This window comes from Ranitomeya variabilis, chromosome 6 (genome assembly GCF_051348905.1).
Source record: "Ranitomeya variabilis isolate aRanVar5 chromosome 6, aRanVar5.hap1, whole genome shotgun sequence".
Classification (NCBI taxonomy): domain Eukaryota; kingdom Metazoa; phylum Chordata; class Amphibia; order Anura; family Dendrobatidae; genus Ranitomeya; species Ranitomeya variabilis.
In genome coordinates this window covers 442,398,726-442,413,560 of record NC_135237.1, presented here as the reverse complement: position 1 = coordinate 442,413,560, position 14,835 = coordinate 442,398,726, and the positions used below count along the sequence as shown (strand labels likewise).

Here is a 14,835-nt window from a genome sequence, read left to right as displayed (position 1 = left end):
CTCTTCCACCAGCCATAATCCCACCCACCCCTCTGCACCGGCGTCATTGATTCAGTCACACTGCCATATGCCCGAGGAGCGCATCGCTGTCCTCATACTGGCCGTCTGCTCTCCTGAGCCGAGAGTGACAGCTACATAGAAATACATCACACCGTCACTCAGGGCAGGAGAGCAGATGGCTAGTCAGAGGTTTGCGATGCGATCCTCGGGCGAGTATTACGACAGTTTGACTGCACCCAATCAGTGATGTCGAAGCAGAGGGGTGGGTGGGATTATGGGCGGGGTAAGGGGTAAGTATTCATTTGGTATTAACATACGCTTGACTTGCCGGCACACGACTACAGATTTTCCGGGACTTACAGCAACACAAAGGGGTAACGAACAACAAAAGTTACATATCCTAAAGGGGCTGCACAAGCCATATATCAGGCTACCATTACTAGGGTGGGCAAAAATGACCTGACAGATTCCCTATAAAGGAGTTATCCCACCAACAGGTGGTATGTAGTCATGAGAAAAACAAACAAGAACAGCCTCCTTTAATTCTATGAATTTGTGGAGTAAGACATAGAAAAAAGGCTTTCCTTAGAAGGTCTTACAATTGGGTAAATACAACCCCATATGAAAAATCCATGACATTATTTAACAAAGACTAAATCAAAATGCAGGAGCAGTGCGTGAAAAATGAAGTATACCCGTACTGCTTTCGTAGGAATTAGGAGGATAAGTAGCGGCCAGGTGCTGATAAACGCCCTTGATTATATGTTGCCAGCAATTGTGACTACTTCTATAAGGCCGTGTGCTGGTCGGGAATAGTCAGGCAAGTGTTAACACAATGCCAACGAGGAAAAACATCAGCAACAATCTCAGAGAAGCAATTGTCGCTGCCCATCAATCTGGAACTGGCCACAGGGTCATTTACAAACAATTTGGAGTCCATCATTTTATAGAAAGAGTTAATTATCCACAAGCGGAAAACATTCAAGACAGGTGACAATCTTCCCAGGAGTGGACCTCCACAAAGTCAGACCATGCAATGCTCAGAGAACCCGCAAAACACCCACAAAATCGGATCACTTTACATGCAAAAAGCATAAATGTACGATTGGTGGGAGGCCACCCACTATTGGACACATGTTTATCATGTGAAAAGGGAATTGTGCCCCCCATGAGGATAGAGTATTAATGCTCCATCTATGGTGGAGGTGGTCACACATGTGCAATACCACAGACAGGTAGGAGTCAATGGAGAAGTGGTCACACACACACTTACCACTCTATTCACCCCTGCTCTCCCTGTATAAATGGGGTTCCAAGCTGACCCCTACCAACCACACTTTTATTACGTATTTTGGGGACAGGCGATAAATGTTGGTTATTGGTTTACACGTTTAAAAGGATCTTATACTAGATTTCACACATGTGGCGAGAGTAAAGGTTCTGGGACATCATGTGTGTGATACACATACACCCATGGACATATAGTAGATAAATACACTTTTCTTATGCCTTGTGAATCTCTTATTAGATATATAAAATCTCTTTTTTACTCATAAAACATCACATTTATCTAAAAATATTAGAAGTGGTAATAAAGAAGGACAAAACTAATGCAAGAGAACCATCCACCGTTACAGAGTCACTAAATAAAGACAATAACAACCGGCTACAGGGAAATCTCCAATTATCCACTCTACAATACAGCACTTTACTTACTAGGATGTTAGTAATGTAAAACACCATCTAAAACACAATGGAAACGGGGGTGAAACGATGTAGAAAACAAACATGTAAACCGCAAAATGAAACAAGTAGGAGAAATAATAAAATCTCTCTCGCTCTCTATATATAGCTTCAGGTGTGTAGGGGTGTGTGTGTGTATATATATATATATATATATATATATATATATATATATATATATATATATATATGTATATATATATATGTATATGTGTGTGTGTGTGTGTGTGTGTGTGTGTGTGTGTGTGTGTGTGTGTGTGTGTGTGTGTGTGTGTGTGTATATATATATATATATATATATATATATATATATATATATATATATATATCTTCACAGAATTACAGTGAAATATTGAACAAACACACTTGGCTATACCAGACATGCATGTTTTGTCTTTATATCCGCCAGTCTTAGAAAACAAGCGTGGTTAGTAATCCACAGATAATGGATCTACAGTAATACTTTTTATGACCGTTCGACAAGATAACTGCGTGTTACGGAGCTCCATTTGCAGGCGTTTAGCGCCAGCATGTGGTCCCATCCATAATTTCTGGAGCCAGGCTGCAATGATCGCTATGTTCCCGTATCTTGCTTGCAGCAGGCAGACTGGCTTGTTATGCGCTGTGAATCCTAACGCCCGCTCATGTATGTAAAGGGGTGTGCATGCATCGGTACAAACAGCCGTCTCCGAACACGGAGCATATCGGCACACAGGAGCGAGAGCAGAGAAGCCTTCTTCATGCAGCTCGGCTGTCATCACACACTGCCCTCCTCACACAAAGGCTTAGCGAGTGGATTTTCTCAGAAAACGTGCCGCTGGTTTCATCTTTACCTGAAGGTGAATCCGACTGCTCATCAGACACCTTAAGAGGCGTCAGGACAACACGAGGGACGGTCTTGTTTACCATCATAGAGACCCCATTTCTTCTCTTCTGCTGCTGCCTCAAAGCCTAAACAAAGGAAAAAGAACAGAGTGTCAGCTTTACCGGGAACATCAGCCGGCTCAACGCTGGAGTGAGCACGGAGGAGCCAGCACAGGAGATGTATTCACAGCCTGTCTGCCCTCCAGGTGCCAACCCTTAGAAACGATCAGCCTCCGATCACACAAAATTAAAACTTGGGAGTTCAAACACAAATACCCTGCACCGAACTGCATTTATGTCACCGCTCATAACAACAAAGACATCTGGAGCTGACTGTACTACCTCCAATTCACCACTTCAGGCACATCACACCGTCATTCTCAAGTCAGAGGGAAAAAGCGCCAAGTGTTTAGCAGGCTGAAAATGTCTGTACATCTCTCGCAGGTGCAGCGGCTTCCCTATCCGGCTCAGTCAATCAAGTTAAACAGAGATTGTCATCAGTATGTGCGGCATGTAAGGACTACAGTATTGATGCACTCGCTGAGCCGTGCGGAGCGCTGCACAGAAATCACTGAACACGGCAGGAATCGTTTATTTCTGAGGAGAGAAGGAATCGCTCCGAGCCTAGGAACACTCGCCGCGCTTCGCTCTGCCCGACTTTGGGAATTAACCTTCAAGCTGCCAACAGGAGGAGGTTGGAAAATCTAGTAAAAAGCACACATTCACAAAAAAAATAAAAATACTGACAGATGAAGGCGCACAAAAGTGCTACGGGTGAGCTAATGTTTAGCCGAGACCTTGTCATTAACCAGAACTGTCAGCCTTCTGAAGCGGTGTGCGTTTCCACACTTGTGCCATTACTTTTGAAAAAGAAAATAAAAATGTACTATTATATATATATATATATATATATATATATATATATATATACACACACACACATATAGACACACACATATATATGTACACACACACATATATATATATATATATATATATATATATATATATATATATATATATACACACATACATATATATATATATATATATATATATATATACACACATACATACATACATACACACACACACACATTATTTATCAATAAAAAATATATTTTAAAACCATAAAAAATGGGGAAAAAAAGAAAAGAAAAACACTCACAGGACATGACGGAAAATCCCAGATTTATAAGAAGTGTTTGGATTGCACAAGAGTGCGCTCGAGTGGATAATGTCAGAAAACGGTCTACAGATAACGGCAGATTTTCCACATAGTTACGCACATTAACTCCGCTACTCATGGTTTTCAGAACAAACCAACTGTTGCCAATATTATCCCTGGTTACAAGCCAAATTATTCATGCATTTTGGGAAACGCACATTGACGTTGCAGTCCTCTCTAATTCAATTTGGGCACGGTGTATGGGCCAATGGCGGAGCCCAGGGGGATGAGCTGAGAAAACAAAAATCAGCTCAACAAAAGCAAAAGAATGAAAGGAAGACGCAAAGCAATGTGAAGCATGATGGCAGAACATCTCTAATCTATTCATACCCCTCACCATACAGCTCGCCCATTGTGTTACATGGCTGTAGAGGATGTGAACGCCTGAGGCGGTGCTTTATCACACTCGTACGCATACATAATGGAAGACAGGATTCAGAGCCCACTTATTCCATGATAATTATAGGGGACGCACACGTATATAATTCTACTGCTGCTCCTCATATCATGTCCAACCATCGCACGGCTGTGTAAGAAATGTTCAAGTATGAACAGGATGAGACGCTAATCCATTCATCACAGTATTCAGGATGGGATTCTTCAGCCTGTTCACACTTGACCAATGAGATAGCCAAAGGTGGACCAGTGCAAAACAGAAGCCAGAGATCATATTTAATGGGAAGTGCTGAAATTAAATATGATCTGCTGTTAAAGAAAAAAAAATTTCACTGTTTTTCTTTTTGAGGGTTTGCATCAGTTCATGTAAAAAACATGACTACAACTGTGAATTTTGTTTTTTGTTTGTTTGGTGAAGCAAACAACAAATAGGACAAAGTAACTGAAAACTTCAGAGTGTATAACTATTCACCCCCCCTAAAGTCAGGACTGTGTAGAGCCTCCTTTTGTGGCAATTACATCTGCAAGTTGTTTTGGAGACGTCTCTGAGTTTTCCACATCTGGTCACTGGGATTTTTGCCCATTCCTCAAAGAAAAACTGCTCCAGCTCCTTCAAATTAGATGGTTTCCTCTGGTGAACAACAATCTTCAACTGTGACCACAGACTCAATTGGATTACCATCTGGGCTTTCATTAGGTCACTCCAAAACTTTGGATCATTGTCTTGTTGGAAGGTGAACCTCCATCCCAGTCTCAAATCAGTGACAGATTTTCCTCAAGAAAATTCCTGTATTTTGCACCATCTTCCCCTCGACCTGGACGATTTTCCTTGTCCCTTCTACCGAAAAACATGGTGTTCCTGGGGTGATGAGCTGCATTGGTTTGGCGCCAGAGTTTACCCTGGTGGGAAAAAAAAGCTGAATTTTGGTCTCATCCAACCACAGCACCTTCATCATACATTTAAGGAGACTCCCACATGTCTTTTGCAAACTCAAATCGAGCCTTACGTGTGTGTGTGTCTGGGTAAGTAAAGGCTTTTTTTTTCTGGCCACTTCCATAAAAGCCACCTCTATGGAGTGTGCGGCTTATATTGTTCGTATGGACAGATACTCCAGTCTCGGCTTGGGAACTCTGCAGCTCCTTCAGGGTTACCTTGGGTTTATCTGATTAATGTCCTCCTTGCCCGTGCTGAGAGTTTTGGTGGGTGGCCTGCTCTTGGAAGGTTGTTCTTTCCATTTGATGATAATGGATTTAATGCTGCTCAGGGGATCATCAGAGATTGGGATATTTTATTTTAATTTTATTTTTTTTAATTTTTTATAACCCAACACTGACTTGTACTTCTTAACAAGAGACCCTGAGTTGTTTGGAGATCTCCTTGGTCTTCATGGTGTTTGCTTAGTGATGCCTCTTGCTTAATGTTGTTGCAGCCTCTGTGGCCTTTCAGAACAGAAAGGTGTATGCATATAAAAAATGGGAATTTTAAGTGTTCCATCAGAATTAGGGATAAGGCAGCTTTATGTGCGCTAGAGATGCGTTGTGAATTAAAAACGCCGCCCTCTGAGATTCAGATGGATTTTTCTTTAACATACGATTGGGTTATTCTATTATGCCACATCTAAGATGGCGCCGAGATGTCAGTATCATAGAAGTGCACATGCGCCAGTTGGAGTTGCCACACACTCCATAGGATTGGCCGACAGCCTATGACAGGGTAGTGATGCGCTGAGACATGCGACAGTAAACCAAAGAGAATGCTGGAAACCGCGTGAATGGCGTCCTCCATGTGGAACAGCATGATCCCACAGGGGTAGGATATATATTTTTTGCTACACAGCTAGAGATAATAGCGTGATTAAGCCCCATTTGATGTATGATGGTATTAAATATAAGAAATGGATATAGAATAAATTTTAACATGGATATAAATGACACTTTAGCGCTACATTGTGTTCCAAATTATTATGCAAATTGGATTTATGTGTCATAAAGATTTAATTGTTTTGTTTTTCAAATAACCTAGTGGATGGTATTGTCTTTCAGGGCTCAATGGATCACTGAAATCAATCTTAACCCCTTCACCCCCAAGGGTGGTTTGCACGTTAATGACCGGGCCAATTTTTACAATTCTGACCACTGTCCCTTTATGAGGTTATAACTCTGGAACGCTTTAACGGATCTTGGCGATTCAGACATAGTTTTCTCGTGACATATTGTACTTCATGATAGTGGTAAAATTTCTTCGATATAACTTGCGTTTATTTGTGAAAAAAACGAATATTTGGCGAAAATTTTGAAAATTTCGCAATTTTCCAACTTTGAATTTTTATGCCCTTAAAATCACAGACATATGTCACGCAAAATACTTAATAAGTAACATTTCCCACATGTCTACTTTACATCAGCACAATTTTGGAACCAAAATTTTTTTTTCTGACGGAGTTATAAGGGTTAAAAGTTGACCAGCAATTTCTCATTTTTACAACACCATTTTTTTTTTAGGGACCACATCTCATTTGAAGTCATTTTGAGGGGTCTATATGATAGAAAATACCCAAGTGTGACACCATTCTAAAAACTGCACCCCTCAAGGTACTCAAAACCACTTTCAAAAAGTTTATTAACCCTTCAGGTGTTTCACAGGAATTTTTGGAATGTTTAAATAAAAATAAACATTTAACTTTTTTTCACACAAAATTTATTTCAGCTCCAATTTGTTTTATTTTACCAAGGGTAACAGGAGAAAATAGACCCCAAAATTTGTTGTACAATTTGTCCTGAGTACGCTGATACCCCATATGTGGGGGTAAACCATTGTTTGGGCGCAGGGCAGAGCTCGGAAGGGAAGGAGCGCCATTTGACTTTTCAATGCAAAATTGACTGGAATTGAGATGGGACGCCATGTTGCGTTTGGAGAGCCCCTGATGTGCCTAAACATTGAAACCCTGTACAAGTGACACCATTTTGGAAAGTAGACCCCTTAAGGAACTTATCTAGATGTGTGTTGAGCACTTTGACCCAACAAGTGCTTCACAGAAGTTTATAATGCAGAGCCGTAAAAATAAAAAATCATATTTTTTCACAAAAATGATCTTTTCACCCCCATTTTTTTATTTCCCCAAGGGTAAGAAAAGAAATTAGACCACAAAAGTTGTTGTGCAATTTGTCCTGAGTATGACGATACCCCATATGTGGGGGTAAACCACTGTTTGGGCGCATAGCAGAGCTCGGAAGGGAAGGAGCGCTATTTTACTTTTCAATGCAAAATTGACTGGAATTAAGATGGGATGCCATGTTGCGTTTGGAGAGCCCCTGATGTGCCTAAACATTAAAAACCCCCACAAGTGACACCATTTTGGAAAGTAGACCCCCTAAGGAACTTATCTAGATGTGTTTTGATAGCTTTGAACCCCCAAGTGTTTCACTACAGTTTATAACGCAGAGCCGTGAAAATAAAAATTCTTTTTTTTTTTCACAAAAATGATTTTTAGCCCCCAGTTTTGTATTTTCACAAGGGTATCAGGATAAATTGGACCCCAAAAGTTGTTGTCCAATTTGTCCTGAGTACGCTGATACCCCATATGTGGGGGGGGGGGAACCACTGTTTGGGCGCATGACAGAGCTCGGAAGGGAAGGAGCGCCATTTGGAATGCAGACTTAAATGGATTGGTCTGCAGGCGTCACGTTGCATTTGCAGAGCCCCTGATGTACCCAAACAGTATAAACCCCCCACAAGTGACCCCATATTGGAAACTAGACCCCCCAAGGAACTTATCTAGATGTGTTGTGAGAACTTTGAACCCCCAAGTGTTTCACTACAGTTTATAACGCAGAGCCGTGAAAATAAAATTTTTTTTTTTTTTTTCACAAAAATGATTTTTAGCCCCCAGTTTTGTATTTTCACAAGGGTATCAGGATAAATTGGACCCCAAAAGTTGTTGTCCAATTTGTTCTGAGTACACTGATACCCCATATGTGGGGGGGAACCACTGTTTGGGCGCATGACAGAGCTCGGAAGGGAAGGAGCGCCATTTGGAATGCAGACTTAAATGGATTGGTCTGCAGGCGTCATGTTGCATTTGCAGAGCCCCTGATGTACCCAAACAGTACAAACCCCCCCACAAGTGACCCTATATCGGAAACTAGACCCCCCAAGGAACTTATCTAGATGTGTTGTGAGAACTTTGAACCCCCAAGTGTTTCACTACAGTTTACAACGCAGAGCCGTGAAAATAAAAAATATTTTTTTTCCCACAAAACTTATTTTTTGGCCCCCAGTTTTGTATTTTCCCAAGGGTAGCAGGAGAACTTGGACCCCAAAAGATGATGTCCAATTTGTCCCGAGTACGCTGATACCCCATATGTTGGGGTAAACCCCTGTTTGGGCACACGGGAGAGCTCTGAAGGGAAGGAGCACTGTTTTCCTTTTTCAACGCAGAATTGGCTGGAATTCAGATCGGATGCCATGTCCCGTTTGGAGAGCCCCTGATGTGCCTAAACAGTGGAAACCCCCAATTATAACTGAAACCCTAATCCAAACACACCCCTTACCCTAATCCCAACAGTAACCCTAACCACTCCTCTAACCCAGACACACCCAACCCTATTCCCAACCGTAAATGTAATCCAAACCCTAACCCTATCTTTAGCCCCAACCCTAACTGTAGCCCTAACCCTAGCCCCAACCCTAGCCCCAACCCTAGCCCTAACCCTAGCCCTAACCCTAGCCCTAACCCTAGCCCCAACCCTAGCCCCAACCCTAGCCCCAACCCTAGCCCCAACCCTAGCCTCAACCCTAACCCCAGCCCTAACCCCAGCCCTAACCCCAGCCCTAACCCCAGCCCTAACCCCAGCCCTAACCTCAGCCCTAACCCCAGCCCTAACCCCAGCCCTAACCTCAGCCCTAACCCCAGCCCTAACCCCAGCCCTAACCCCAGCCCTAACCCTAGCCCTAGCCCTAACCCTAGCCCTAACCCTAGCCCTAACCCTAGCCCTAGCCCTAACCCTAGCCCTAACCCTAGCCCTAACCCTAGCCCTAACCCTAGCCCTAACCCTAGCCCTAACTCTAGCCCTAACTCTAGCCCTAACTCTAGCCCTAACTCTAGCCCTAACTCTAGCCCTAACTCTAGCCCTAACTCTAGCCCTAACTCTAGCCCTAACTCTAGCCCTAACTCTAGCCCTAACCCTAACCCTAATGGGAAAATGGAAATAAATACATTTTTTTATTTTTTTATTTTTCCCTAACTAAGGGGGTGATGAAGGGGGGTTTGATTTACTTTTATAGCGGGTTTTTTAGCGGATTTTTATGATTGGCAGCCGTCACACACTGAAAGACGCTTTTCATTGCAAAAAATATTTTTTGCGTTACCACATTTTGAGAGCTGTAATTTTTCCATATTTGAGTCCACAGAGTCATGTGAGATCTTGTTTTTTGTGGGACGAGTTGACGTTTTTATTGGTAACATTTTCGGACACGTGACATTTTTTGATCACTTTTTATTCCGATTTTTGTGAGGCAGAGTGATCAAAAACCAGCTATTCATGAATTTCTTTTGGGGGAGGCGTTTATACCGTTCCGGGTTTGTTAAAATTGATAAAGCAGTTTTATTCTTCTGGTCAGTATTATTACAGAGATACCTCATTTATATCATTTTTTTTATGTTTTGGCGCTTTTATACGATAAAAACTATTTTATAGAAAAAATAATTATTTTGGTATCGCTTTATTCTCAGGACTATAACTTTTTTATTTTTTTGCTGATGATGCTGTATGGCGGCTCGTTTTTTGCGGGACAAGATGACGTTTTCAGCGGTACCATGGTTATTTATATCAGTCTTTTTGATCGCGTGTTATTCCACTTTTTGTTCGGCGGTATGATAATAAAGCGTTGTTTTTTGCCTCGTTTTTTTTTTTTTTTTTTTTTCTTACGGTGTTTACTGAAGGGGTTAACTAGTGGGGCAGTTTTATAGGTTGGGTCGTTACGGACGCGGCGATACTAAATATGTGTACTTTTATTGTTTTTTTTATTTTATTTAGCAAAAGAAATGTATTTATGGGAATAATATATATATTTTTTTTTCTTTATTTAGGATATTTTTTTTATTTATTTTTTTACACATGTGGGGAATTTTTTTTTAACTTTTTTACTTTGTCCTAGGGGGGGACATCACAGATCATTGATCTGGCAGTGTGCACAGCACTCTGCCAGATCTGCGATCTGCTGTGCAGGGCTGCAGGCTTACCAAGTGTCTGCTCTGAGCAGACACTCGGTAAGCCACCTCCCTCCCTGCAGGACCCGGATGCCGCGGCCATCTTGGATCCGGGACCTGCGGCGAGGAGGGAGGTAGGAGACCCTGGGAGCAACGCGATCACATCGCGTTGCTCCGGGGGTCTCAGGGAAGCCCGCAGGGAGCCCACTCCCTGCGCGATGCTTCCCTATACCGCCGGTACACCGCGATCATGTTTGATCGCGGTGTGCCGGGGGTTAATGTGCCGGGGGCGGTCCGTGACCGCTCCTGGCACATAGTGCCGGATGTCAGCTGCGATATGCAGCTGACACCCGGCCGCGATCGGCCGCGCTCCCCCCGTGAGCGCGGCCGATCGCGTATGACGTACTATCCCGTCGGTGGTCATACGGGCCCACCCCACCTCGACGGGATAGTACGTCAGATGTCAGGAAGGGGTTAAACAAATGTGGTAATTAGTTTTCCAGGTGATTCTAATTAAAGGAAAACTACTTAAAAATGATGTTCCACATTATTAAGCAGGCCACAGGTTTCAAGCAATATGGGAAATAAAAAGTATCTCTCTGCTGCTGAAAAGCAGTAAATAGTTCAATGCCTTGGACAAGGTATGAAAACATTAGATATTTCATGAAAACTTAAGAGTGATCATCATACTGTGAAGAGATTAGTTGCTGAAACAGAGGACAGAGAGTTCATGCAGATAAAGGCATAATAAGGAAGGTTTCTGCCAGACAAATTCATTGGATTAAGAGAGCAGCTGCCAAAATACCATTACAAAGCATCAAACAGTTATTTGAAGCTGCTGGTGCCTCTGGAGTCCCTCAAACCTTAAAGTGTAGGATCCTTCAAAGGCTTGCTGTGGTGCATAAACCTACTATTTGGCCACCATACACAGTGTTCACAAGCCAAAATGGTTGCAGTGGGCCCAGACATACATGAAGACTAATTTTCAAACAGTCTTGTTTACTGATGAGTGTCGAGCAACCCTGGATGGTCCAGATGGATGGAGTAGTGGATGGTTGGTGGATGGCCACCATGTCCCAACAAGGCTGCGACATCAGCAAGGAGGTGGAAGAGTCATGTTTTGGGCCAGAATCATGGGGAAACAGCTGGTAGGGCCCTTTAAGGTTCCTGAAGGTGTGAAAATGACCTCTGCAAAGTATATAGAGTTTCTGACTGACAACTTTCTTCCATGGTCTAAAAAGCAGAAACGTGCCTTCAGGAGCAAAATCATCTTCATGCATGACAATGCACCATCTCATGCTGCAAAGAATACCTCTGAGTCATTGGCTGCTATGGGCATAAAAGGAGATAAACTCATGGTGTGGCCACCATCTTCACCTGACCTCAACCCTATAGAGAACCTTTGGAGTATCATCAAGCAAAAGATCTATGAGGGTGGGAGGCAGTTCACATCAAAACCGCAGCTCTGGGAGGCTGTTCTGACTTCATGCAAAGAAATACAAGCAGAAACTCTCCAAAAACTTACAAGTTCAATGGATGCATGAATTGTTAAGGTGATATCAAAAAAGGGTTCCTATGTTAACATGTAACTTGGCCTGTTGGGATGTTTTGGAGTTAAATAGCTTTTTTAGTTCAGTGAATGTGACCTCCTAATGCTGCAAATTCCACAAATGAGCATTTTCAGTTCTTTAAAACAAATCAAATGTCTAGAAATTCTACTGTGCCTAATAATTTGGAACAGTGCATTTTGAGCTTTTATTCATTTTGGAGATTATACTGTTATCATTGGGAGGTTTCCTCAATAAAATTCGATGTATACTCTAACGGGTGATGACTTTTATTAGACTGACTGTCATTTGCACCGACCATTTAGGAAAATCAGAGAAAAATGTCATTTGCATAATAATTTTGAACATGGTGTAAAGCACTTTCTTTGACAAAGTATTTGAAATGGTGTCACATGAATGATATTGGATTTATTTATATTTTATGAAATGTTTTCTTAATGCACTTTACCATTTGATTATGAATATTCAATAATTGTTAATTATGTCTATAAAAGCACATCTGTTTGTAACACCCACTGCTGGAGAAAGGCTCAGTGTGAGCCGAAATGTCGCCCAGACATGTGGGTCTGAATAAACTAACACTTTTTTATTTATTTTTAATCTATCTATCTATCTATCTATCTATCTATCTATCTATCTATCTATCTATCTATCATGTAAGGATTGTACTCACTCAGTGCGAGGAGGAAACAGGAGGCACAGGAGGCATTTTAGCAGAGAGGTAGTCCTCATGACAAATATTTTGATGCATGCGCCTCACTTTTTTAGTATTGGGTATGAGCACCATAGTGAGAGACCTGTGAAGCCACCTTTAGAGGACTAGCCTCATCTCTGGTTATGGCCACTGGTCGGTTCTTCCAACTGTATTTTTCGGAGACGCTGCAGCACTTCAGAGGGTGCTACACTTGGCTGCCATTGTGCAGCCAGGGTCTGATTGATGCTGCCTGCAGTTGGGGCAGAATCAGAATGAATGAAGTGACAAGGCTCTTCGTTACAAGCTTATCCGACACCATTTTACTGTTTCCCTGCAGCAACTGTATTTTAGAGTAATTTTTACATTCTTACATTTAAAATTGTATTTCACAGTATGTAATCACAGCAATCTCAGCAATTTCTAAAAGAATACCAGGCTATGTGAATTATAATGACTTCACGGCAGACATCGGTTGTACGTTTGTGTAATGAATACTGTATATTCCCAACAGCTTGTATTCTAAGTATAGAAATATCTTAGAGTCATACACAGCAAGGCATGCAAATATAGTCAGTGCAGATAAAGGGGTGACTGTCTATAAAAAGATATTCACATTCCGGATGGCAAAAAAAAAAAAAATATAGAAAAACCTATCACATGTGTAGACAACACAGATCAAATATCTCAATTTTAGTTCAATTAAACATCAATTGACCTTCTGAACCAGTAACAGTACAGCCAGGATACACAAAACATTGGTATAAAATGGTCTCTATATAGAATGATGCACCACAATACAGTCCCCAGTCTATGAGCAGCATAACTAGAGCAAGATGGTTTGTAATAAGGCACCGGATATAATAAATAAGGCAGCTAAACATATTGGATTCTTAATACCAAAGTGAAAAACACACAATTCAAAAAACAGAGGGTGCAATATCAAAACGTGTCTCCACTAGAGAGGAGCGAATTGATATGATCCAAATCAAATGTCTTTAATTTTAGAAATTTCACTGGACCCGGTGAATTTAACCAGATTGCAATTCAACTTGAGGGAAGCACCAAACATGCCCGCTGCTATTTACACAATGCAGAAGATGGCATCAGCCTGAAGGGCTCACAGGACCTCAGGAAAGGGTCCCAATAATGACTTGCGGCAATCACATAGTATAGCACAGGCTATCGCAGCCTGTATAAAAGCAGGGGCAGGGAGTGCAGCACAGCAACCATACTGGAGTGAATCGGTTTAGTTTAGTGAGAGGTGTCTAAGCTTACAGTTTAGCAATAGAAATAGGGAGTAAACGCCAAAAACCTTTTAAATCGATACCAACCTACAGCACTATACGTGTTCGAAACGCGTCCAGTTATTCAAGACATTCCTTCCTCCAGTATGCACTGGTTTGTCAAGCAGCGTACTTTTTAAATTTGTCCAAATAAGACTTTGATTTTATTTCCTGAGCTGGATACCTTCATTTTCATGCATAACTCATCATATGCTAAATAGTTACAAGTCAAATTTATGCATGAGATAGTCAAGATGATTGTCTATAAAATTATGCTAGTGGATAGTGAGATATGGAGCCTGAAAGTCAAAACTTCAAAACACTGTTACCCTTTTGCTCATCAGTGTATGTAACGCTCTATCACATTATGTTATGGTTGATTCATTAACCACTTTTTAACATTTAACGTACTATCCCGTCGAGGTGGTATGGGCCCGTATGACCACCGACGGGATAGTACGTCTAACGCGATCAGCCACGCTCACGGGGGGAGCGTGGCCAATCGTGGCCGGGTGTCAGCTGACTATCGCAGCTGACACCCGACACTGTGCCAGGAGCGGTCCTTGACCGCTCCTGGCACATTAACCCTGGAACACTGCCATCAAAGATGATCGCAGTGTTCCGGTGGCATAGGGAAGCATTGCGCAGGGAGGGGGCTCCCCGCGTGCTTCCCTGAGACCCTCGCGATGTGATCGCGTTGCTCCGAGCATCTCCTCCGTCCTCCTCCCTGCAGGCCCCGGTTCCAAGATGGCTGCGGGGCTCCTTCCGGGTCCTGCAGGGAGGTGGCTTGCAAGCGACTGCTCAGAGCAGATGCCTGCAAGCCTCCTACAGTGCTTGTGAGATCGCTGAT

General features: G+C 42.2%; 1 protein-coding gene across 2 annotated transcripts in view; it reads right to left on the bottom strand.

Moving 5' to 3' along the window:
• The window catches only part of ASXL3 (ASXL transcriptional regulator 3), a 183,396-nt gene that overhangs the window by 70,231 nt on the left and 98,330 nt on the right, over positions 1 to 14,835 (bottom strand). The window contains exons 1-2 of one of the 2 annotated variants that reach the window (XM_077270430.1): positions 2,884 to 2,899; positions 2,577 to 2,694 (exon numbers count right to left, since the gene is read on the bottom strand). In XM_077270430.1, coding sequence (XP_077126545.1) covers positions 2,577 to 2,655 — 79 coding nt within the window. In that variant the 5' untranslated portion in view covers positions 2,656 to 2,694; positions 2,884 to 2,899. Of the gene's footprint in view, positions 1 to 2,576; positions 2,695 to 2,883; positions 2,900 to 14,835 lie in introns of those variants that run through there. The other variant, XM_077270429.1, reaches the window with a different exon arrangement.